The sequence below is a fragment of the Anas acuta genome, chromosome 3 (assembly GCF_963932015.1).
Source record: "Anas acuta chromosome 3, bAnaAcu1.1, whole genome shotgun sequence".
NCBI lineage: Eukaryota > Metazoa > Chordata > Aves > Anseriformes > Anatidae > Anas > Anas acuta.
In genome coordinates this window covers 118,453,956-118,479,260 of record NC_088981.1, presented here as the reverse complement: position 1 = coordinate 118,479,260, position 25,305 = coordinate 118,453,956, and the positions used below count along the sequence as shown (strand labels likewise).

Sequence of the window (25,305 nt, the reverse complement as noted above, 5' to 3'; positions counted from 1 at the left end):
TGCTTACAAAACTGATTGCAGACAACTTAGATGTTTCAAGTAGTTAGGGTGTGAAGAAATTCATCAGGGCACTTAGTTTTTGGTACTTACATAAACCCAAAGCAACCTCAGAGCTTTTGTGTTCACCTCCAAAAGCACTAAGTTTCTTAAGGCGATGCTCTGGAGGCCAGAACAGGGTATCCATAAAGCTCACATCTGCAAACAATGTAAGAAGGAACTAACAACTACAGACCACTTGGCTTAACCTCAGTTCCTGGAAAGAAAACGCAAAATAGAACTGCATGGAAGTACTTAGAAGATAGGCTAAGTAACAGTCTACACGGAGTTTTAAGAAGAAATCATGTTAAAGCAAACTACGTGCCTTCCATTGGAAAAATATAATCCTGCGTATAGGAGAAAAACTATTAACGATACACTTTCACTTCGACCATGCTTCTGACACCCCCTTATGGGTTTTACAGCTTTTCTCTTAGATCTGGTAACATTAAATATTTTCATTAATGTCATGGAAGATGTTATAAAGTATTTGCTTCACATCTGCAGACTGTATCATACTGTGACAAGCTCACAGGACTTTAGAGGACACAATTAAAATATAAAATTATGTGAGAAATTCTAGAAATTGTTTGAAGAAATAGGTTGCATTCTATCGAGACAAGTGCAAACTCTCATATTTACTTTTAACCTGCCAATTGTATAAACACCTGGATAAAGGCATCAGTTCTGCAAAAAAGGATCTGCAAATGAGGGTGGTTTGCAAACCAAACGTGGTCAGTAACATCGTGCTTTTGCAGATGGAATGGGTTGTTTGAAACAGGGGGTGCTGGGTGCTATCATGCGTGACTTACCCCGTTCTCTAACCCAGGTGAACTACTGTTCCCAACCTGAGTGTAACTCAAAAAAGCCAAGAGTCAACTGGAGAGACAGGGTGAACAAGGAGAATGACCAGAGGTCTATAAATAATGACAATGAGGAAAGTCTGAAAGACTGAAGAGAGTAAAAGAAGGAGAGGAGACAACATAAGAACTTTTAAATACACAATGCTTATTGCAAAGAGGGAAGTGATCTATTATTCTTCATGTCCCCTGAGGTAGGAGCATGCTTAGTGGGCTCAAACCAAGCAAGGAATAATTATGTTAAGATTCAGGAAAATCTTTTTATCGGTAGATGAATTTACAGATTGGAACAAATTGCCTCAATGGACTCCATCTGGAGTGGACTCCATCCACTATTTGTTTTTGTTTTTTTTTTTTAAATGACTTGGCTGAGCATCTGCCCGAGAAGGCTCATGCAAAGCTGAACTGGCCCACGGTGGGCACTGCCTGCAGCCAGCCCTCCGAAGGGCTCCGGTTCTCATCAATGCGAGTGCTGACAGCATGCGAAGCATCTACACCCATGGCATCCAACTATGACTTGCATAGAGATAAGGGGTACGATCGGATTTTAAAAAGCCACGTTCAGCTTTAATTTTCATCCTTCAGAGCAAGGCTCTTTGTTTTGCCACTTCCACCCACTACGGATTCCTCACAGGTCACTGTTCTCTTACAAAGGGTGTAAGAGAAAAAATTCCTTTAATCAATAAACAAAGCTCGGCGGCTTTGTTCTCTCTATTTAAATCCAGTTTGGAAACGCATCACCTGCTGGTTCCAGAGCTGCAACTTTTTTTCTGAGTATTTTTTCCTGCAGGACTGTAAACAGGAATGTCTCAGAACATTTTTCCCTATACATACGATAAATAATAATCCTATCTTAAAAAGTAAAGCCATCTTTCTTCTAAGATACCCTCAGAATGTCCTATAACTCATATTTCTATCAAATCTAAAGATATTACAGTTCTCTATTTTCAGCCTTGTGCACTAGATCATAGAAGGGTTTGGGTTGGAAGGGACCTTAAAGATCATCTAATTCCAACCCGCCGTCACAGGCAGGGACACCTCCCACTAGACCTGGTTGTTCAAAGATAGATAAATTACAGTTGTTTGAATAAACAGCTTCCACTCTCTGCTGTTTTGATTCAAGTCATTTTTAACTTTCTCTTTAAAGCCAGAAAATCTGACTCCCAGGCACCTTTCCGCTCCTACCACCTCGCCAGCCCTTTGATTAGGTTTTCTCTTTCAGTCTTCCTTTTTTCTCTGTTATCATTCTGGTTACTGGTCTCCTTTCAGCCTGATTTATAAACCGCTAAAGACCTGAGAGGAAAACCACATTATTCCACAGAAACGAATAAAATATATGACCATCACATTGGCAGTAACAAAGACTGGCTGCTTTTAACCACAAACTATTTATTTATTTATTTATTTATTTATTTATTCAGTTCTTTCTATGAAGGGAAGAAGTCTTTGTGTTTAGGTTGCAATTTTGGGTAGAGCCTGGTGGTCCTAAAGCAGACAAATTTTGCAGTACCTGTGCAATATCTGACATTCTACCCACGAACACACCTGAGATCCAAACACACAGCATGCTGTGCACCTGTGTTCACTTTCTCTCACATTTAAGTAACTGAGAACCTCCTATCAGTCACTTTGTTCAAAATCAGTAGTCCCAATCTTTCCTTGAGTCATTGCTGATCAATAATCCCCCGGATTGTTTTACAACCTACCCAGGAGATGCCACTATTTTCTCTGTGACAGCCAAGTAGCTCCCTGCAGCCCATAAGGAAAAATGCAGTATCGCAACGAAAGAATTTACCAGGGACATGGAGACCTGACAATGTTTGTCACTATTTTTCTCAAGCCTAGATGACTGCAGATTGCTTTGCAGAGTGAGGAGCTTAATGAGCCTTTGCAGCTATCTCTGGAAGTCACTGCTCTTCTGAAAACAGCAGATTTCATGGGCGAGGGAAGTATTACTCAGGGTAGAATGATTCTGGAAAGTGGCTGAGGTGCTGGTGGACGCTGTGTGGGACCTGCTTCTGGCCTAAGGGTTTCTAATTAAGTTCGTATATGAGCAGTGCATTGCATCTTGTGCTTGCAAGTATTTCAGATGCGTGTTCTGAATACTAATGTTAGGAGATAATATTATGTATGGTAATAGAAAGTATGAGATATTCAAATGTGCAAATACCAACGCGGGTTTCATGCTGGACAGCCTGTATTTCCTAAATGAATGAGTTCCTCCAGAACACAGGGAAGGAAACCTGCCCGTAGTCACTGCTCTCATTGCTGCCCAGCATTTTACTATTAACAAATTCTTACTGCCACAGCTTTCAAGTAGTGTCTTGGGTACATGGTACACGATTGCAATGGCAAATGCTATTCTTGTAAATCTAGAATGTATTTATTAGAGCATTTGCATGTTACTAATAACTACCTAGATGAAAGGTACCTGTCCTCTCTGTGAAATCATATGTGGTTCTTAAATCCTCTGCACTGAAAAATAAAAATAAAAACTAAAAACAAGCAATCCAAAACATTCACTTACTAGTCAGCACTCTTACATTTGCACTCCATCTCGCTGGGCAGGTATGAATGACTTGCGTCTTCCAAGATTTATTGCTGCAATTCCTCTCTTTAAACAGCCTAGCACTTTCAGCTCCCTACCTGCCCAGCAGCACTGAGCACCAGGGACACATCCCCTTTCTATGCTCAATGCCATTGCACCAGTGTGAGATGTAAGGCCTTCAAAGTTACTACAACAAACCCCCAAACCCTATTTTTAACATTTGCATGAGAAAATGAACAGATATTTTGTCCTCTTATAGCTTTCCTTCTTTGTGAGGAGTAAATATCTCAGAAAGAGAATAATCCTTACTGTTATGGCATGGAAGCAATGCGGAGATCTTTTCTTGGCCCTCTTGGACACAGCCCACAGTTTTCTAACATGGGTTCCTGAAGCCCTAATACAGCATAACCAAACCCTAACATGTTATAGATCTGTGCAGAAACAATCTACAAAGTTTATTCAGAGTAAAAGCATTCTGAAGTATGGCAGAGTGTGAAAAGAAAAAAGACTTTTTGATACAGTGACTCCAGTTCTACATCACACAGCAGCAAGACTAAAGCCACAGCTTTTTGAGCTGGAGACTAACATTTTATAAGGTAAAATGTTTAAAAAAAAAAAAGTTTCATAGCTAAGCCAACTCTCCAACATGGCTGATCACCATCATTTTCTGCTTTCCTGGAGCTTAGCATGAACACTGAATTCTTAAAAGTTCTGGGGATCATCAAAATGGCAAGCCCCATCCTCTCCCAGCAGTAAAATTCGTAAGATTGTAAATTCTACTTAAAATCCTTAATATCACATAGGAACGGTACAACCATCTAGCACTGTACTTAAGTTTTCCTATGAATAGGGAATTAAACGTGACAGAGAGTGTCATGCTGGACTTTCAAGCTGGGCTGGTATTCGCCACAAGGAGCCTTCAGGCCTCAGCTACAGAACACTTTTTTAGGGTGAAAGCAGAGGATTTAATGAGACTTTTAACTCAAGCCACCAAAAGCCAGTTTGGCAAGCAGCTGCACTCCTCCATCACTTGGATTTGGAAGAAACTATCAAAAACCTCTAAAGCTTGCTTCCTGTGGGCATCATCTTCCCAGTTCCTTGGTGCAAGGACTACACCATGTCACGGAAAGCCTGCACCAGTATTTTACCTCCCCATCATTGTAGTGTCACAGTGTTCTTTACGATCAAGACAGAAATAGAAACAAATAACAAAATGGTTCATGTAACTACTGTACCCAGAAGAAAAGGAGATCCAAGAATGAGGCTGTGGATTTATCCTGGAAAGATGTACAACAGAAAATCTGATTTACTTGCTCTCTCTTTCTTTAAAAAACATGTATGAAATATTGCCTAATGCCTAAAAGAAGAAAAATTAGATGAAGAGAATATTACAAATATTATTTAGGTTGGAGGTACAGTAGATTTAATGAGATGAGATGAGATGATGATAGGCTTTTAGTATTAATGCTGAGGGAAGAAGAGCAACCACATACTGTTTGCAAAAAAGAGCAATATGCGCAAGAACCCAATTATCGTAACTCATCCACATAACTCAACCTAATTACCCACTCATCCATAATTGAGTATTTTCTCATATTTATTAGGTGCTCATGCTTTTCTTAGCAAGGCTGCACAGGTCAGCAGAGCCCTGCCAGGAGCACGGTGTCCCTGCATCCCCCTGCTCCTGCCGAGTGCCACGGGGTGCCGCGGGGCTCTCACCATCAGGCAGTGGGAAGCAGCAGCACTTCGGCTCATGGCCCAGACACCAACCTCTGCTTGTAGGAATCAGCCCGCCCAGGTACATCAGCAGAACCCCAGGAGGACCTGAGAGTGTGCTAACAGAGAAAAGGGAGAACAAGAGCTGAGGCTGAGCAGGTGGCGCGAGGTGGGAGAGGAGACGAAGGAGACATTGGCTTGGCGAGAGGGAGGCAGTAACATCCATCAGTAACAGAGGGCCTCGGGTTGCCTTGTGCAGTTTTAAGTGTATTCAAGTAATATGGCAACACTGAGGTAGGACCTGATATGTATGTAGAAGGAATTTTATAAGAGAGAGTAGGTGAGCGGGCTGGGGACACTGCAGGTCATTTCAGCCCCCCACCTTTATCAAAAAGATAGCGCTCAACAAGAAGTACCAAACTTCTTCTTACCTCAGACTGACCACCTGAGCAGATCAGCAGAGGGAGACAAACGGTTCTGCTCTTAGAAGCAGTGATTTGAATGAAGTTTGGCATTTTTTCTCTTAAATTTTTCACTTTATTCATTTAGTCACCTTCTGCTTTTCTCTTTTGCTTTCCATCTAATCGGTCTAGTGCAGCCAGCCAACACTTATTTTAATCCACAGCACTCTGCTGTGACCAAACTGGCAAGCCAAGCATAGCCCTGAGCAAGTTCAATTCAATAAAAAGGATTCTGTCCTCTGAGGACTGTTTTGAAGAGAACAGGAGTAACCCAGTCAAAGCTTCTTCTGCGTGAACGCAGACTAAACTGCTGTCTACCAGTGTATAATTGCACTGGTTGCATGCCATGAGCCTCTGCTGCACCACTAAGTAAATTACATGTATCGAGTGACAGATGATGCATTCTCCTTTCTTCTCCTCTCTCCCCATTCATTTTTCTTCTTTAAGAAGAAACAGACTTGGACTTTAAGAATTAACTCTGAGATCCGGCTCAAAATTATTTTGGCCCAGTAAGACTTCAAGCAAAGGCTTTTCCCCTAAAAATGTTAATAGAATGTATTTGTATTCATATTACAAGTGACATTTATTACAGTAACGAGCCTGCAGAAGGCAGTTTTAACATTTTATCTAATTTGAGAAAATGCAGAAACTGATGGACTGAGTCAGATCCGTCACCACAAAGTCCACTGTACAATTTCCAGCAGTGATCATTGTCAGCCACTTCAAAGAAAAGAATAAACAACTTTGCATTAGGCTGTTGTATGAACAGCTTCTGCATCTGGAATTCTCTTAATTTCTAGCAGTTAGAGCATGTTAAAAAAAAAAAAAAGCATATTATGTCAGAGAAATATGGCTGGAGAGGACATCAAGAAATAATTTTGTTCACATCAGCATGTCTCCAATATTCCCAACAGACACTGGTCTATCTTGGTTTTAAAGTCTCCAAATACTCCATAGCTCTTTTATGGCAGCTCGTTCCCATCCTCTACTTTTATTAAGGTCTAGATTAATAGAACAATATAGGTGAGAAGGGACCTCTGGAGGTTTCCAGTCCTTGTACTGCTCAGAGTAGGGCCAATTCACAGCAGGTTGCTCGAGACCTCTTCCAGCTGAGCCCTGACTATCTCCAAGGACAAAGATTCCACTTCCTCTCTGGACAACCTCTTCCAGTATTTGACCATCATTATGGTGAAATGTTATTCTTAATATATAGTTGGAGTTTCCTTCTTGTAAGCACTGCCTGTTGCTTCTTGTCCTTTTGCCGTGCACCTCTGCTATGTCTGGCTCATCAGCTATCAGCAAACAGCCGTAAGATCCCCCTTTGCTTTCTTTTCTCCATGCTGAACATTCCCAGTGCTCAGCACCTCCTCCTACATCTTATAGGACAGCCACTAAGCATCTTACTGGCCTCTGGGTGTGCTCTGCTATGTCCATGTCTTAAACGGAGTAGCACAGAACCAGACACAGTAGATCTGATGTGGCCTCATCAGTGCTGAATGGAGGAGAAAAATCATTCTTGGCCAGAGACCCTTACCCTCCTGGCTGCACTCTTGCCAATAAAGTCCTGCATGTGCTTGACTCTTGGTTCCTTTTGCCCACCAGTGCTTCCAGGTCCTCTTCTGCAAAGCCGCTTCCAGCCCATGGGCGCTCAGCCTGCAGCACTGCAGGGGGTTATCCTGTCCTGGGTGCAGGACTGGCACGTAGCTCTCTTGGACTGCATGAAGAAGAGGTGCAGATGTGGTGCTCAGGGACGTGGTTTAGTTGTAGACCTGGCAGTGCTAGGTTAGTGGTTGGAGTTGGTGATGTTTGAGGTCTTTTCCAACCTAAGTGGCTCTGAGATTTTATGGTTGACAGCTCTTTCCTCCAGACTGTCAAGGACTCTTGAGCTAGTACCACACAATGACGTCCTGACATCTCTTTTAATAGTTGCTGTGCTATTTCAAAGCCACCTGACTACTCTGCTGTACTTACCTGCCACAAAGAACATCTTACACGTGTTACAACACATTTACCTTCAGCAGTAAAGACTGGTGCAAACAACCCATTGGGCATCTTTGCTTTGTTCTTATCACTCCTGACTGATCTTCAACATCTTGGTCTTCAGAGAGCCCTACTGATCCCCTCCTGATCATCCTACTTTTGATGGTATTGAAAATCTTTTTACTATAGACTGCAGCATCCTTTGAGAAGTGCTCTTTATATTCTCTCCGTCTCTGAATTTCCTGTTAACATTTAACCAGACGTGTTTATGGGCTTTCTTGTGCTTTTCATTCAGTCAAGCTCTCCAGTTCTTGAATGCCATCCTTTCCTAAGGACACCCTCCTTAGCTTTCTTATTGACCCATAAAACAGTTTTTTGTATGGTTTGTTTTCTTTTTGAATTTTGACGCAAAGCTTTCCTGGGCTTCTAATACAGCATTTTTAACAGTCTCCAGGCAGCTTATAGGCTTTCTGTTGTGTTTTTTTTTTTTTTTTTTTTTTTTTTTTTTTGACTGATCCTTTTAGGATTTTTTCTAATTGTTTCATTTTGACGTAGTTCCCTTTCTTGAAACTGAATATCTGCATATTGGATTTATTTGGCAAGCTCCCTCCTGCTGTTAAATCTGTGTGAGTGATGGTTACTGGTACAGATCAGCCAGCACAGCTAACCCCACGTGAACTCATGCTGGTGCACCATGCAGGACTAAATTCAGGAGAGGTTCTTTTTGTGGACTGTAAAACTACTGTTCAAGGAAACATCCTTTATTGCACTCAAACGAGTTTTTGCATCCCCCTCTGAAAAGACATTGACTTTGTCTCTGTGTGGGTAGCTGACATCTCCCACTGCTTCTTACCTGTCCCAAATGTTGCAGCTTGTCTTTTCTCACTTAATATTTCTTGATCACTACCATCATCTAATCAGGGGGCGGTATTTCTACTCTGTTATTAAAAATTTGGAATTTCAGCTGACAAGGATTCTGCAGTTCTCCTCTTTTTCTGTGATATTTTTATATTGCTACCCTGTGTATCTCCTTTACGTACAATATCATTCCCTTGCCTGCATGTCCTGCTGGCCTGTAAAGCTGGCCACCATCTACTCAATGATTGTCTTTCTTTTACTGGCTCTCTGAGATGGCTGTTGTATAGGGGATGTCATTTGATCTTCCACATTTCAATTCCATATGGGTAGAAAAAATGATTCCCTTTTTTTTGCTTTTGAATTTCCCAGCCCCTGAATCGCTCCTCTCTTTGTTTGCTATTATAAGAAGAGTATTAAAAAAAAAAAGGAGCGTGGCTGGAAAATCTCAGATATTCCACATTGCACAGGCAATGAACCCTGCAGCTGTGGCATGCAGTCCCAGGAGTGCAGGTTGTTCCTCTCCGAGCTGTGATGGCCAGCTTGGACACCAGTCACACAGGGGCTGGCTGAGGAAGGGTGATCTCCTGCTGGCAAGTAATAATTAGAAGCTGCCATGAAGCAGAGCATTTGGAAGAGTGCCTAAAACTCTGATTCCTTCAGAATATGAGAAGTATGTCTATTTTGGCTGCTATTTTTTGACTGTGAATAAACACTGGGTCTAGTAAATAACCTTAGGTTCCGTGCTGTTGAGCTTTGGACAGGATGGAAGCACACCACTGGTACTCTCAGGTCCTTCTTTCTTCCCTACACTTCTGCCCCTGATGCCTCCCTGCAGGGTAACTTGGACGAGAAGAGAGCAGTGCTTTGTCAAAGGACTTTGCAAAGTCTTAATAAGCTCTAAATGCTGCTTCCTTTACATCCAAAACTGTTGCTTCATTTTTTACCTCCTTCAGAACTACGCACAAGCAATTTGAGGTGATTTACAGCTTTTTAAATGATTAGGATCTTTCAGAACCCGTATTATGACACATTAGTTTTTGTTACTGGAAAAAGTCAAGTCATGAGTAAGAATTCTTCCACCATCTGCCAGACAGAAACTGATTCAGCACTTACTATCTCAATAGTTTTACGTGAAGACTACGTAAAATCCTTTTTTCATCTAAAACGGAAAATTTACGGTCTTGCTTTAATATTCAACATGAACATAGTTTTAGTGAACTGAATGACTTCAGAAATGCAGATATACTGTTTGATTGAGATACTGCGAATTGATAGTTAAAAACATCCTAAAAGTGCAGTTCTTTTCTAATTAAAGAGAAATATCTGGTCCCATCTGCACCATGGAGTCAGATCGCTGGCTGACCACACGCTGAAGAAAATTATGGGATGAGGCATGAGCTGACCTTGCTGGAAAGGACTTGAAAGAATTTTTACAGGAAGATGTAATGAAAAGATGAATGAGGACACTGATGTTAAAATACTGCTCTCGTGACACTAATGGGTGGCAGGAAACATAAATTCTGCCAGAGCGGTTAGGAGAGGTCATTCCTGCTGCCTGAGGCTGTTGAAGGCGAAGCCAGGGTGGTTCCTCCTTCCACCTGGAGGAACCACCCTGGTGTCACTGCTCTGCTTCTGTGAGGATAAAGCAACACAAGGACAGGTGCCTCCCCTTCCATTTAGGCTGCAACTATTCTACTGAATTTCAGTAAACCCTTAATTGCCGTGATGCTCTGTGGCAAGTTTCTGTTAAAGCAGTATTTATTTTCACCAATTTAAAGCTGGTTGGGTGTTTGTTCTAATTTATTCTATAGTAAGTGTCTGCAACCATAAAAACACCTCTCTTTCTGCCTTTCAGGCTCTTTCTCTCTGGAATAAATATATTCCCTAACATTTGTTCCGTGATTTGTTTTCCTCAGGTATCTACTTATTCATCTCTCCTCCAGACTAAGTAGGACTGATCTGCTTATTCTCTCGTCTCCCCTGACCTCGTTTCTCATCATTTGTACTGTCATTTCCTCTTCCCCAGCCGTCTGAGCCAGCAGTTTTGTGCTCGGAGAGGAGAACGAGGCCGGCGCGCTGCTCTTGGCATCAGGTGCAGGAAGACAAGATGACAGTTTCAGGGAGCCTACCAACTTTAAGCTCCTCATTAAACTCTGAAAAACACCTTCCACATATTCCGCATGCGGCAACAACAGATGAATAATGAGAACTGGAGCCGGTTCATTTACTTACTGCATTCCCAGCCTCTGCAGCCAGCCGGGCGGCGTATCTGGCGATCAGCCGGTGCTCCTCGTCCAGCCTGCCAGGACTGTCCAGGGCACTGCGGGGAGAAGCCACAACAGCCATCAGCATCCACACCGGGGTGACACAGGGACAGGCAGGGGTGTTGCAGGGACACGGCTACCCGAAACAGGAGTCACACTGGGAGCAACCTCGCTCATTTCATTCCCTTTTTCATTCCTCTTCCAAAGTGGGGGCTGCTCTGGAGACCTCGCATCTCGCAGCATTTCCCCCAGGACGCATACACTCCGCTTTCAAATGACTAAAATAATTAATCTTTAATAATTAATAAACTAATATAATTAGTTTTCAGCAACTCATAAATACATATAATTGGGGAAAAAAATCAGTTTGTCTCTGAGGAGGTGCTCTGAAAACCCTTTTGGCTTGCTCTGGATGAAGAGGGTGCCTATAGGAATGAAGAGGGAGCAAAGCTTCGTCCTCAGGGGATCTGGGGTGACAAGTGTCAGAGCAGCACGGGCTGCAGGAGGAGGAACGGAGGGATGCATCCTCTGTCACTGAACAGCATGAACTAAAAGGCAGCCTGACAAAGCCCGGCCATGCAGAACACGGTAATTTCAGACCGGGTCCTTCACACCTCAGCTAGCAGAGAATGAAACAACTAAGCTGCCCTGCATCGCCCCACGCACACAGCCTGTAGCCGTCTTGGAAATGGTGCTGAAAGGGATGCTAAAAATATTTCTCATCATCAGCAGCAACCCTGACAGCACCATCGAGTGACAGACGGAACGGGACACGAATGCTGAGAAAGGACAAGTGGGGTAGAGACGGGAGGTGCCAGGTCCCCAAATCAGGAGGTGGAGAGCAGCACCCAGACCCTCCTCACCTCTAACATCAGCATCATCCCGTCTGTGTGAGGGATGTGATCAGTCTGGGAATTAATTAGTGCCGGGAGCACTGACCTGGTCGCTAGCACTCCCAAATAACTGCCTTCAACTACAAACACACGGGACAAAAAATAACTTTTAAGCTGCATTAGTGAAATCCACCCATGTTAAGATCCAGCAGCAATGCAGTTGTGTGGCATAGTGGCTTTGCCACCAAAAAACACCCGTGGAGAGCCACGGGGAAGAGCAGCTTCCTAAGACAATGTCAGGCTGAACTATTCGGTAGCTGCTTGTTGTCTTGCTGCTGCACCAAAGATTTCCATCACCGTCTCCCTTTAATAGGGAGCCAGTGAATTAGTTATATAAACCAAAACATCGTTAGCTGAAAATCAACATTAACGTGGAAATGAGCAATGCGTTTCATGATCATAGCTTTCCAAATGCTATCCTTGATGTTTCATGTGGGATTCATAAATACCTTGTTGGCAGCCTTAAATTACAGTGCCGTACCTGTACGCGTTTGCAATGAAATTCAGGATCAGAATCACACCGCAAAAAAGCAGCAGGGAAAAAAGAGATACATATCTAACACACAATAAAAGCTACTTTCAGTCCCCATTACCACTTTACAAGATAATTTACATTTCTTTAAGCTTCATTTCACAGATGTATGCTGACAGTATTCAAAGAACCAAACCTATGTTGCATAAATTATGTTTATATAAAAACACAGATAGACCTTTGTAAAGCCAAATTTAACAAATTGAGCTCTTTTGAGACTCAAAGTCAGCCTGTGCTTGAGATGGCACAAAAACAATGCACTGAATTTGACAGATGTACCACAATTTACACAGATGGGGTCCAGATTATTATAAATGACAGCACGATGCCTCCGTGTTTGGCCTGCTGGGGATCAGTGCGAAGGCACTCGGCTCTCAGCAAGCACCAAATGCAACGGAGGCAACTGGGGAAAGGTGAGATAAAACGGTGGGAAAAGAGAAATAAAAGAACAAAAATGAAGTCTTTACACCAGGCTTGGTGATCTTCTCACCTCATGCTAATTTGTGGGGTTTTTTGTTTGTTTTTTTTTAAATGAGAACAGTTTTTCCCATCCCACTTGCTGTGTTTGATGCTGGTTTTGGTCAGACCACCTCTGTAATTTAGCCTGCTCAAGTTTGCCTGCTGTTACAGGAATACAGACCATCCCATCCCATAATCTGCTATCTCCTAATACCTCTCTCAGTTCCTGGACCGACTGCCTCTTCTTACCTGAGTGACGATATTGGACAATACTTACTGACAATTTCTTACTTTCTCAAGGAAAAGCTGATTTTCCTTGTTTTTTTTTTTTTTATTTTTTTTTTAAATTATTATTATTTTTAATAGATAAATATTTTGTTTTTAGAAATATTTTCTGTCCAGAGGGGAAGTGGAGTTCAGGAAGACCTCCTGAACCTCCTGCGTGCTCACAGACACACAACACAGGTTTCGAGTAGGAGGCTCAAGGCTCCCCTGCAACGCACCTCGCTGTAGGACTAACAGGGCAGTAAAAACAACCTGAGAAACATTTTGGGGTTCTTTACATTGCTTTGTGAGGGAAAACTCACCTCCTTGTAGTTCTCAGGGGGACAGGAAAGGGAGAAAATAGAGAGAATAACCCTGGCTGCAGCCCAGAGTTCAGAAGGGAGGAGGGCACACAGAAGAGTTCGGAGATTTGCCAGGTGGCACAATTTTGGAAAGGTAATGCCATAGATTTCCCTGTCCTAAAAATACTGTCAGGTCTATTTTGATAACTTCGTGCTACTTACAGAGCACTGATTAGTCAAACCGTGAGGTCTCCTGCTTCTCCCTTTTAAATGCTGGAGTTAACACAAAGAGTGGGGACACTGGCAGGAGGACCGGGGCAGGGGAAGGGGACACGCAGGAGACTGCACTTCTTGGGCTTAAAGCCATAAACATGAAAAAAAAAAAAATGAAACATCTACTCGGGGGGAGATGTAGTCTGCAAAGGGAAAGCTGGGATGGCAGTGCCCTGCTGTCAAACACTAACACAGAAACAAGCTCGGGCAGCCCAATTACTGGCTAGGGCTGCGGGACTGGTAAAGGGTGCAGGAGCTGCTCGGACACGGTGGGGGCTTTGAGAGCTTCGGCTCCTTGCAAAAGTGCTTTGGAATTCATGATGCAGAGAAGGGGCAGAGGGCAGCCAACAGAAGACTTGCTTTATTCTTCCAGCACTTGGAAGACCAAGTGCTGGAAGACTTCAGCCTGGGACAGTTGAAGGTGCAAATGTCCCAGGTGCCAACCAGGGTGTGAGGAACCGGTCTCAAATTGTGCCAGGGGAGGTTTAGATGAAATATTAGGCAGAATTTCTTCATGGAGAGGGTGCTGAGGTGTTGGAACAGGCTGCCCAGGGCAGCGGTGGAGTCTCCATCCCTGGAGGCATTTAAGAGATGTGTGGACGTGGCTCTGAGGGAAGTGGCTCAGTGATGGGACTCGGTAGGTCAGGCTGATGTTGGACGTGGTGACCCTGAAGGTCCCTTCCAGCCTAGGTGACTGTGATTCTCAGATTCTAATGGTGACCTAAGAGTAAGCATTTTGGGGACAGAATAGCTTCAAGTGATTTTCTCTTTTCACTCTGCTTTAAAGTCAGTGGTGCTGCAGACAACTGTGGTTTCAGAGAACTGGGATTTTAAAGGAAACCAAATCAAAGCAGCCATGCATCTAACCAGCCATCTGTCCACGTATCAACCGACCAAAAGTAAAACACAGAAATCTGGTGGCCAGCTATTCTGCAGGAAATGCAGAATACAGAATACATAAAAATAATGACACTCCCAGTAGGGCTACTTAACGTTTTTGGGGTGAAAAGCAGAGCTGGCACAGAGGCTCCACGCGGATTGTGGAAAGGGGCAGGGATGCTGAATGATGGGGAATGAAGGTTTTGAATGCCCAGATTAAGAAATCTGTAACTGTTCGACTGTTCAAGGAATAACGTAAAGCTCATCAGCTTTGTAAGCTTCCTCGCTGCGTGCTGCACCACTCGCTGCGCTCTGCAGCTGTCTTTGCCTGTGGCACATCCTTTAGGGTGGGGTTTTCTGTTAATTCTTTGAAAAGCACTTTGCCAATTTGGCCTGCTACCATAATAATACAGTCGGTAGAAAAAGAGAAAAATATATTCTTGTCAAATAAATGAAATCCGCTGAGCTCTGTTTGCTATAAGCCTTACGTAGCTCGGATGGACTTTTTGGTTGGAGGACATCAGTGAATTAAATAATCCTTAATACAATGAAAAATCTCAGGGATGGAGCTGGCCATGGCTTAAAGGCTCTCAAGGGCTGGCTGAAGGACGTGAAAAGATACTCGACGATAAAGAGCAAATGTTAAGTATACACAACATCAGTGAGTGTAAGTGGAAGAAAAATAAGTACGAATTTGCAGAAGGGCTCTTCTTTAAGCATAATTAGTCACTGGGACAGACTGTCAGTGTGATGAGCAGCTCCTCCACCACAGGGCTCTCTGAAAGCCAGGTCTTTACAGGGACGGGGTATTAGGCTCTGTACCAGAGTATCTGGTGTGAGATACAGAAGATTTTTTTGCCTTCCCCCTGCCACTAAAAAAAAAAAATCAGAAAAAAAAAAGATCAAAAGCAGTGACAAAGGAGTAGAGATTTCATCGGGAATGTGCAGAGGCATTCCCTCGTACTGGCTTGGCAGACACTCCCATCCACAAAGAGAGCAGGATTAGAACTATTTTCTTTATGTTTGGCTCCTTCAAGGAGTATGCTGTTACTCTGGTAACAAGCGAATTTTTTTAATTCAAAGACCTCAATGACTGAAAGCCTCTACTCCAGCTGGCTGCAACATGGCCACTACGGGCTACCCCCAGTATTTCACTCTGTCCTATACTCTGCAAGATGCAGAAACTTCTTTCTGTCTCAAAATCTGATTGTTACAGTAATTGGCTTAAGGTGAGAGTCCAAAATTCCTGGGGTTCATCATCTTGTGAACAATATTGTGGACTTGCAGTACGTAGCTGGTGATAGCAGACAACAGTGACTCACTGACAAGAAAAAAACTGACTTTCTGGAAAGCCAGAAAGCGCTTCATCAAAACGGCAGTAGAATACAAATTTCTACATGACAGAGTGCTGAAATAGGACTAAAAACATTATCCAGAGGAGGACAACGAGGATAGAGCAAGGCCCTTACATATAGCCCCCAGATCACTAAACCTCTGGCTCTGTGAAGGTATCATTTAATTAGGTCCAGAAGTGGAATACAGAAAAGCCCCTGGCGATGTCCTGTGATGAAATGGGAGAGCTACATTTTGGGGCTTTAGGGTAAAAGTTCTCTGCACAGACACAGATATGAAATATAAATGTGCACAAATACTAAAGCTGAGTGAAAAGGATTTTTCAAAGCATTAGCATTCTTTGAAAGGCACAGAAAGAGACTGCCACATGATGCAGGTCACACTGATGGCACTGAAAGAGCCTGCCTGGTTAGCTCAAAGCTAGTGGTGGGGTGGGACACGTGCCTATGACTGCACTGGAGGTGGAGAGGTAAAACCAACGAGGAGGAGGAAGAACAGTTCGAGTTGCAGAATAATGTGGGCAAAAAAATTAAAGGTATCGAGCTGGCCGTGAAAAAACTTACGGTGGAAATTAGATGGTTTCCTATGGGTGAAAAACGAGACTCCAGAATGGTCAGGAAAGAACATTTGCCTTACCCCCCTGGGGTGATGTTACCCAGTTTGTGCTCGGGGCTCTCAGCACAGCGAATGCAGCGGGGTGGGACTGGGCACAGCGACCACTTCCAGGCTGGTGCCTTCCCCTCTGCATGCTTGTGCGTGCGTGCACACGTACTTGTGTGGTTCCAGAAGGTTTCAGAGAACACTGAGTGTATTTCCTTCTGTTTGCTGGCCGAGGCCAAACACCTTTGACTGGAATGTGACTCCCAGAGGAAACAGCGTTATTGCACCCCCCCGCTCCAGCAGCTCCTTCCTAACACTGACCGTGCACCGCTCTGCAGCCGGTTCACAAAGGTTGCAATCAGTGCATGCTCATCAGCTAAGCGGCTGGCAGCATCCGGGTTGCACTGTAACCTGGTAGTGATGAAGGCAAAAAAAAAAGAGAGCAAACAGAACATAAATACATAAATCAAACATACATATGTGAATACAAAGCAAATAACTAATGAATGTTAACGAAACAAACGGTTAAAAATTAAAACAAGTAGATGAGCAATTAAAAGTGTAAATATGGTTCAGCAAATCACACGAACAAAACAGCTCCTGAAGCTAAAGGTTAAAACACAGATTAGGAGAACATTCGGGTACCTAAATGTGCAACGAGTACAGCCGTGGAATTCCCTGAGCCTGCTGCGGGTTCGGGAAAGCAGCACCACCCGTACCCACCCGACCCAAGGCACTGCTCAGTCCCTGATGGCAGCGGGGACATTTCTACCAGCACCCGTGGTCTGCAGAGAGCCACTTCTGGAACAGAAAGCTAAACACAGCCACGGCCACTGAGCGGGGTGACCTCCTGCCGCCTCCGAGCCGAGCAGAACTTACCGCTGCCTTTCTGCTGTCAGACAGCTCCGAATATAGGCCAAACCACCAGGGTTGCAGTTTTATTACTACGTCTAAAATTAGAACTGGAAGCACCCAGTTTCTTCTCTTTCTCTCATGAAACAGGCCACCAAACAAAAACACGAGGAAAGCGATACCAAACAAAATAATTAGTGGTTTGTAGCAACAGAACCACCGTCAGGCAGGGATTCCTTAAATGACATAGCATTGTTGTTTGGTTGGTTTGAGCACTTATAAAAACAAAGCTGTTTCACTTCTAAATATTTTCATGAATAGAGACTGAACGCAAGAACTATTTGTCAGACGTAACCCCCCAGAAATAATTATCTGTCTGTATGGTCCAATGAATACAGGCTGGTTTCTACCACGCTTGTAATAGCAGCATCTCAATAACCCTGGCAGGACACAACAAAATGATTATTTTTTTTTTTTAATCCCAGGCATTGCACAAAAAGGCAGGAACAATTTGTTCACAAACCCAAAGAGCAATACACCAATCCTGCTGTGCTAGATCTCTTCCACAGCCACGTCAAGTTCTGCCCAGTATGATGTGCTGCCACGTGAAATGGTGCACGCCTACAGAGAGCAGGAGGTGAGCAGTCCTGTGCAGATACAGGATCGGGTTGTTACCTTAAAGTCATTCGGGAATGTGCCATTATTTTAACATATTATATATTTCTTCTTGAAATACAAGAAATTCCATTTTTCATGTCTCCGTCAGGTATTCAAGCTGCTCTTTCAACTTACAAACTGCAGTTAATTCCACACATGTCCAGGAACTATTTGTTTCAGCAGCTTTTATAAATATGGCATTTATTGCTTTCAGCATCGATGTGCAGATGCTATGAAAGCAGAATTCACATTTTTTAGGCACACAAACTCTTTTTTTCTCTGCTATGTGCAGCAACATGTCAGAGCAGTCTGCCAGAAGCAGAGTAAGACCTTATGAAAAGGAGGCAAAGCAGAATTACCCACATCAACCCCTCTGGGCAAGGAGCAACCTTAGTAATAATGGCTTTGTAATAAGAAAGAGACTTAACATTAACCACTGCGCAGAAGAATTTTAAGCAATCTACACTCTGTGAAGGCTGACTACTGGCAAGTACTGAAAAGCTTTATTTTAGATAAGCATTCTAGCTGGCACATTGCTGCAACCACAAGAATTAGGATTCTGAGACCTTTTTCATTACAACTCATCTCACACACACGCTTGTGAAAAGAAAAAGCCCAGCAGAAATGACCACACTGTAAGTTCAAAATGGCTATGGCTTGATGATGGCTATTATGATGATGATTAGCATTCCTGGTTTTGAAAGGGGAAAAAAAAGAGTTAAATTAACATGAGTCTGAGCACTGTTCTTAGCACTTATCAGATTTTTCATTCACATTTCTGAACACAAGGAAGCTTGCTGGTGGTTCTCCATCCCCCTCCAGAGCATTGCTCAGCAGCCTCCAAACGTCAGAAAATCACGGAGTGCCAAACTACGGCACATGCTGGCAGCCTCCTCTCTGCCTTCGCCCGAAGATCTCAGATCTTAGAGAAGATTTGGAGAAAGAGGATCCCCAGGGAGGAAGCCCACTGCCCTGCTGAACGCATCACCAGAGGAATAGGGGCACCTGGGGAAACTCACCGCTGTGTTCGCAGGCTGTGTCCCTGTGGCCTGGGATGAGCACGGGGATGTTCGGGTGTGGAGCACGAAAGCCAAAGCACAGATGGAATGAGCTTGGCAAGGGACACAAAAAAACAAGAAGGGATTCTCCAGGTACATTGGCCAGCAGAGAAAGGCCAAGGAGAGCGTACCCCCTGCTGATATATGGCAGAGGAGAGAACTGGTAACGAGGGACATGGAGAAGGCTGAGGTACTCAACTTCTTTGCCTCAGCCTTCACCACCTCTCAGGCCTCACACGTCTCTGTTTCCCTGAACCTGAAGATGAGGGCTGGGGGAGCCGAGTCCCTCCCCCTGTAAGCCAAGAGCAGGTTGGAGACCACCTGATGAAGCTGAACGAGTACAAGTCTATGGGGCCTGATGCCATGGGTCCCAGCGTCCTGAAGGAACTGGCTGATAAGAGTTGCCGAGCCTCTCTCTGCCCGTTTGAAAAGTCCTGGCAGTCAGGTGAAGTTCCTGGTGACTGGAAAAAAGGAAACATCACTCCCACTTTTAAAAAGGGTTGAAAGGAAGACCTGGGGAACTAGAGACCGGTGAGCCTCATCTCTGTGCCTGGGAAGATCACGGAACAGATCCTCCCAGAAGCAACGTCAAGGCACTGGCACAGGCTGCCCAGAGAAGCTGTGGGTGCCCCATCCCTGGAGGTGTTTGAGGCCAGGTAAAATGAGGCCCTGAGCAACCTGATCTGGTGGGTGGCATCCTGCCCATGGCAGGGGGTTGGAACTGGGGGACTTCAAGGTCCCTTCCAACTCAAACCATTCTGTGACTTTTTACACAGGCAGATAGTGATTGGACAAGGGGAAATGGTTTAAAATGAAAAGCAGGAAGATTTAGGTTAGAAGTTTGGAGGAAATCCTTTCCTTTGAGGGCAGTGAGGCCTGGTGCAGGCTGCCCCAGGAGCTGGGGGTGCCCCATCCCTGGGGGTGCCCCATCCCTGGGGGTGCCCAAGGCCAGGCTGGATGGGGCTGGGGGCAGCCTGGGCTGGGGGCAGGGGTCGTGTCCATGGCAAGGGGTGGCACTGGGGGGGCTCTGAGGGCCCTGCCAGCCCAAACCATTCTATGGCTCTATGAATATCTAAGTGCAGTGGGCAGGAGAAAGCGTAGGGCTTAATGGCACCTTGTGAGTTGCACGAGGTATCACACAAATTTTCTAGGTATGCGTGTTGCTTTCATAGAACAAAAGTATTAAAATATAAATCTAGTGCAGGCAACCCTGCTCTGCAAAACTCACAAACAGACCCATGGTTCAAAGAAAAAACATTACACCTGTATCCACTGCCCAAGCACCCCAGTGGCTGAGTGTGCTGCCCTGTTGGCAGAGGGCAGCCTGCACTGGTCCCCTGAGCAGAGACATCATGGAAATGGTGGCTGATTATTTGAGGAAAGCAGAATTTAGGTTATGCTGACACACATCCTTCAGCTCTTGTTTCTAAAGGGCTCGCCTTTTACTGAATTCAGATCCTCTGGGAAAGCCTGAGATAACTACAGCCAAGCTTAACTCTTCGCAAACTTCACCAGTATATCACCTCTGGAATGCCTGTAAGGCAATTAGTGCTCATCCAAAGCAGCTGCAGTGTGGTGATTTACAGCTGGGCAGTCGGGCAGAGAGCAAAAAGTGGAAGTAGTAAGTGTCAGAGCAACTGACAGGACATCACAGACATGTTCATTGTTAGGATATATATATATAGGCATGTATGCTTTCATGCTGGCCTCAGTAAGGTGCACAATTATTTGGTATGCCCCTTGGCTCCTCCGTCCCACCCAAGTGGGATTAAGTATACATAATCCTCAGCCTCTACATTTCTGGTGTTTTGAGGTTTAGCTCACAGAATCATAGCATCAGAGGATCATTTAGGTTGGAAAAGACCCTTAAGTTCAAGTCCAGCCATCAGCCTGGCACTACCAAGGCCACCAAGGCCTTTGGAAAGTGCTAGGTACCTTGACGAACAAGAGCTGTGCTTCAAGCTCATGACCTGAGGCATTTTGTTGCTTTGGCTGACAAAAAGCAGCATTGTGGCTCTGCTCATCCCAGCATGGTTCCCGTCCCTCCCCACCACCTCGGGCTCTCTCTGCAGGCCGCAGGGCCAGGCCCCACAGCACGGCACCACCACAGCGCAGCTCCTGGTCACCAGCCTGGACATCCCAGGGGTGCTCCCACAGCTGCTGATTAGGGTCGTGGCAAATTAGGGTGATTAGGGTCTTGTCAAGGTCTCTGGCCTTGCCAAATGCAGTTCTGCTCCTGGCTTCTCTAGGCTTTGTTTTCAAAGCACCTGATGCCAAAGGGCAGCTCTGGAGTAGCCCAAGCCAATCATGAATCCGAACAGGATTTGCTGAGTAACTCGAAGCAAAATGAGAGTAACAAAGCCTTAGGAACTTAATGCTGTTTATTCTGACATTTGTGAAGTGTTTTACTGTCATGCCTCAACAATAAAAGCTACAGAAACAACAAGATAACCACAGAACCAGCAATAGCAGTGCCCAGAACAGCACTGCATCCCTGCCCTTCCCTACGACTCGCCCACACCACGGCAGCCACAGTTTAGAGGTTTCTCTTCTGCCAGCAGGGACCTGGAGTCACATCTCCTATATCCTGAGGTCTCCAGTCCTACAAGGCCAGGCTGGATGGGGCTGGGGGCAGGGGTCTTGCCCATGGCAGGGGGTGGCACTGGGGCGGGACCTGGCAGCCTGAACCACTCCGGGATCCTGGGATCCCCTTGCTAATGAACACAAGGTGGACGTTTGGTCTCCTGGTGAAGCTGTTCCACACAAAACACCAAGGCAGAGACTACATTGAAGAAAATCAGAATGGCTCTGCAGCTTGGCACACGTTTAATTAATTTACATCTGTCAAATAGGAAGTACACCTGGGGGTGTGCAGTCCACCCCTCTCCTCAATGGGGATATCAAATGGATGAGACAGCAGATGCTTGCCTAAACTGTTCCTAAAGGGTGCTGCTGTCCCCCATAACCTGGTCTAAACGTATCAGCAGAACTTAACACAGCTCTGCACCTGCAGCTTCCACCCCATCCTGGAATCTCCATTCCCAAGAACCAAACCCGGTGCCTGTGCCCTCCCGCCAGCCCCTCGCCCCCCAGGGCTGCCCCAGGGGACATTTCTCCAGGCACTGCTGTCGGTCATTCCAGGACATGCAGTGTGTCTGCAGCCTCCTTAGCATACGCTGCCCTAAAGCACATCGGGTGCCAAGCCCCTGCTACCCAAGAACCAACCGAGTAATTGTCTCAGGAGTGCTAGATACGGCTCGCCTTTTACAGCACCCCCCAGCCACACTATTTGCTCTTTTTGCGGTAATTTTGTTCATTTGCATTCAGCTTCTAATCCGTTATAATTCCCCAGATACTGTTCAACAATAGGCCTGTCTGGTCTGCCATTCTCTGCTTCTTATTCATGCTTTTTATTTTATTTTCTGTCGCTTGAAGCTGTCTTTACTCATTTCATCTTATTGATTTACAGGACCGTTCTGAATTAGAAGCTTGCCCTCTGAAGAATTTCCATAGCGTCGGTACAGAATTTATGTACACGTGTCCCTATTTCATCATGCAAACTGTCAAGAAATAAACTGAGTAAGGCTGAACCCGGCACAGACCCCTGTGGGATCCTACCTGACACGTGCTCCCGCTTTGGTAGGAAAATATTGATATTTTCTTTCTCCGACTGTGATTTTTCAACTGCTGTTGCACCCACTTAACAGTAGTTTCAACCAGTCCACATTTAACTAGTTTATTTATGAAAATACCATATGGGAGAGTGTCAAAAGCTTCATGAGTCAACGCGTTTTAAATTAATGCTTCCCCCTCCTTCCTGAGGCCACCCACCCACCCGGTACCATCCAATTTCCATTCTTTGACACGATTTGTTCTCAACATAGACGTGTCAACTATTTTTATCCCCCGTCTACGTGAGTACGGAGTGATTGTTTTATAACATATTCAGGAACCTGAAGGTATTCCTTCCACCTTCAGACACGTATTTCAGCAAAAATACTTACACGCTTACGCAGCCCAAGCACGGGGAAGCAGCAATGCCACCTCTTGACACCACCACGCCACCCTCCCTCCTTTTCGCCTTTTTTTAATAAATGAAACAATCCCAGACCAGGGATTGACTGCACAGGGAATGGTCCTGGCCAGCAGTGCTGGTACAACCACAGGCAAAGCTGGCTGTCACGGGAGCAAGCAACCAGGGGAGAGGAGCACTCGGGGCAGCTCTGTCACCAGCACAGCCATGGCTGTGTCCCTCTACAAATTTCTTTAAAACCTGAAGTCTGGGGAAGTTCACTGTCGAAAAATCTCCTTTACAAAACAGCTTTGTATTTACCCTACTCTTTGATTCGTATCTACAGCTTCCAAGACAATTTTTAGACATCCTCCAGAATTGCACCTGGCCTTAACTTGGTCGGACAGCAGTCAGACACACCAAGGGCTCCTCTCGTTCTACTTTTTTAAAAAATGATCCAAGTCTGGTAGCAGAAACCCAAAATTATGCTATAAACATAGAATCCTTTAGTTTTCAGAAGATGGTATTCAGGATAAAGTAACACCTATTCATCCCCACGTTAGCCACAAGCTGTGACTGAATTGAAATGGAACTTGCAGCACGTTTCTCACACTTTCCGTATAGCGACAGCCACCATACACAAAAACAGACACCATGCAAAGCAACAGTCAAAAGGCAGCAAGAAATAAAGCTAACGTGCTCCTTCTGGGGGAGAAAGGGAAGCGAGATTAAGTTGGAAGGCAGAACGAGGTCGGAGGAATGGGCACAAAGCTGCTCTGAGCAGCAGGACGCTTCCTCTGGTCCTGCTGGAAAGGTTTTGGCCGGGTACCTTGTGGCTGCGGCACGTACCTGCGCCTTGAGGAGCACGGGGCTTGCAGGGCTGGCTGGCTCCTCTACAGCTGGAGAGGAACTCTGGCAGGCTGAGGAAAAGAGCCAGAGAACAACCTCCACTCCCAGGTTATTAGAAAAACGTGTGACCCTTTTTATGAGTAATCATTCCTCCAAGCCATGTAGAGCCTGATGTCTGAAGCGCTGCTTGTCAAGCTTTATGCAGTAACTCTTGGCTCTGAGGCTTTATAAGGAGCTCAATAAATTAATGAAGTATTTAAATGATGCGTTTGGTGTCTTAAATTAATCTCTCTTCTGAAAACTTACCAGGGAAGCCAAGTAAAGTAGACAATCTATTAAAAAATCCTGAAATTTACAGCAAGAAATCCCTGCAAGTTTCTAATGTCATGGCTCACAACTTTGCAAATCCTTATGAAATTGCACGCTGCTGCTCTGGCCACTCCGTAAGGAAAGAGCTTTCAGGAAGAGCTGCCAGCACATAATCGAGATGGATCTCTTGTTTTCTGCCACGTTATTTTCTCCCATGATTGATTTAAATAGATGTTAAGGTCAAAAAGGATAATTACCACCACTCTCTGCATAAAACAGAAATGAAATTTAGCACAGTAATTTCTGAATCAAAGCCATATTTCTGACTGACCTCCAGCACGCTGTTCAGACAGTGATGTAATCTGTCTTCAAGATTTAAAGTCACTGGGAAACCACCGCATTACTTGAAAACTGCAAACAGCCTTTTAATTTCTTCAGACCCCTACCCTCCAGCTATCATATGCAGGAAGGCTGATGGGACCTGTATCTAAGATGAAAATCACACGATTATGCAGGGAAACGTAACAGGAAACCAGTCCAACACCAGCTGCCTGCTGGATGCTCATCATTAAGGCAGAGAACACAGGGATAAAAAAAAAAAGCATTATCTGGTAAAACTTGAATTTAAAGCAGATACAGGAAGGGAGGAATGAACTGCCAGCAAAGTGGATTCAGAAAGACAGCAGTGATAAAAGCTGTCTGAATATGTATGCTGCTGCTAAGTTACTTGGGGAAAGAAAAATAAATCAAAATCTTAACAGGCCCAGGGAAGAGAGGGCTCAGCAAGACCAGTCTGAATGGTCAGCCAGTCTGAAGAGGTTCTGAATGAGGAGAGTGTGTCTGTCATGTGTCTGTCCACACATCACCAAACACGTGCAAGTAAGAAAACCAAAGACTTGAACAAAAATGAAAGCATCAGTATCACAGCAGGGTAGGGAGGGGATCCTGCCCCTCCGCTGGGTGCTGGTGAGGCTGCGCCTGGAGCACTGGGACCAGTCCTGGGCTCCCAGCACAGAGACCTGGGCCCAGCGGGGAGAGCCCAGGCTGTGAGGAGAGGCTGCAAGAGCTGGGGCTGCTGGGCCTGGAGCATGAGGCTCAAAATTTAAAATTCAATCTGAATTAAAAAAAAAAAAGTATATTTTTTTTTATTATTTTTTTTATTAACTCTGAGGTTGGTAAAAACACTGGCACAGGTTTCCTAATGAGGCTGCAGGTGTGGGACCAGACAGACCAAAGGTCCCAGCCTCGGCCAGTCCGTTGTGTCTAGAAAAAAATAAGTGTAGGCAAAAT

At 44.8% G+C, this 25,305-nt stretch overlaps 1 protein-coding gene across 16 annotated transcripts in view; it reads right to left on the bottom strand.

The window, feature by feature from the left end:
- DTNB (dystrobrevin beta) overlaps positions 1 to 25,305 on the bottom strand; it is a 192,365-nt gene that overhangs the window by 72,054 nt on the left and 95,006 nt on the right. For 12 of the 16 annotated variants that reach the window (XM_068679116.1, XM_068679115.1, XM_068679126.1 and 9 more), the window contains 2 exons: positions 16,600 to 16,689; positions 10,692 to 10,779 (listed from right to left, as the gene is read on the bottom strand). In XM_068679116.1, the coding sequence (XP_068535217.1) occupies positions 10,692 to 10,779; positions 16,600 to 16,689 (178 nt within the window). Of the gene's footprint in view, positions 1 to 10,691; positions 10,780 to 16,599; positions 16,690 to 25,305 lie in introns of those variants that run through there. The other 4 variants (XM_068679122.1, XM_068679124.1, XR_011095494.1 and 1 more) reach the window with 3 other exon arrangements.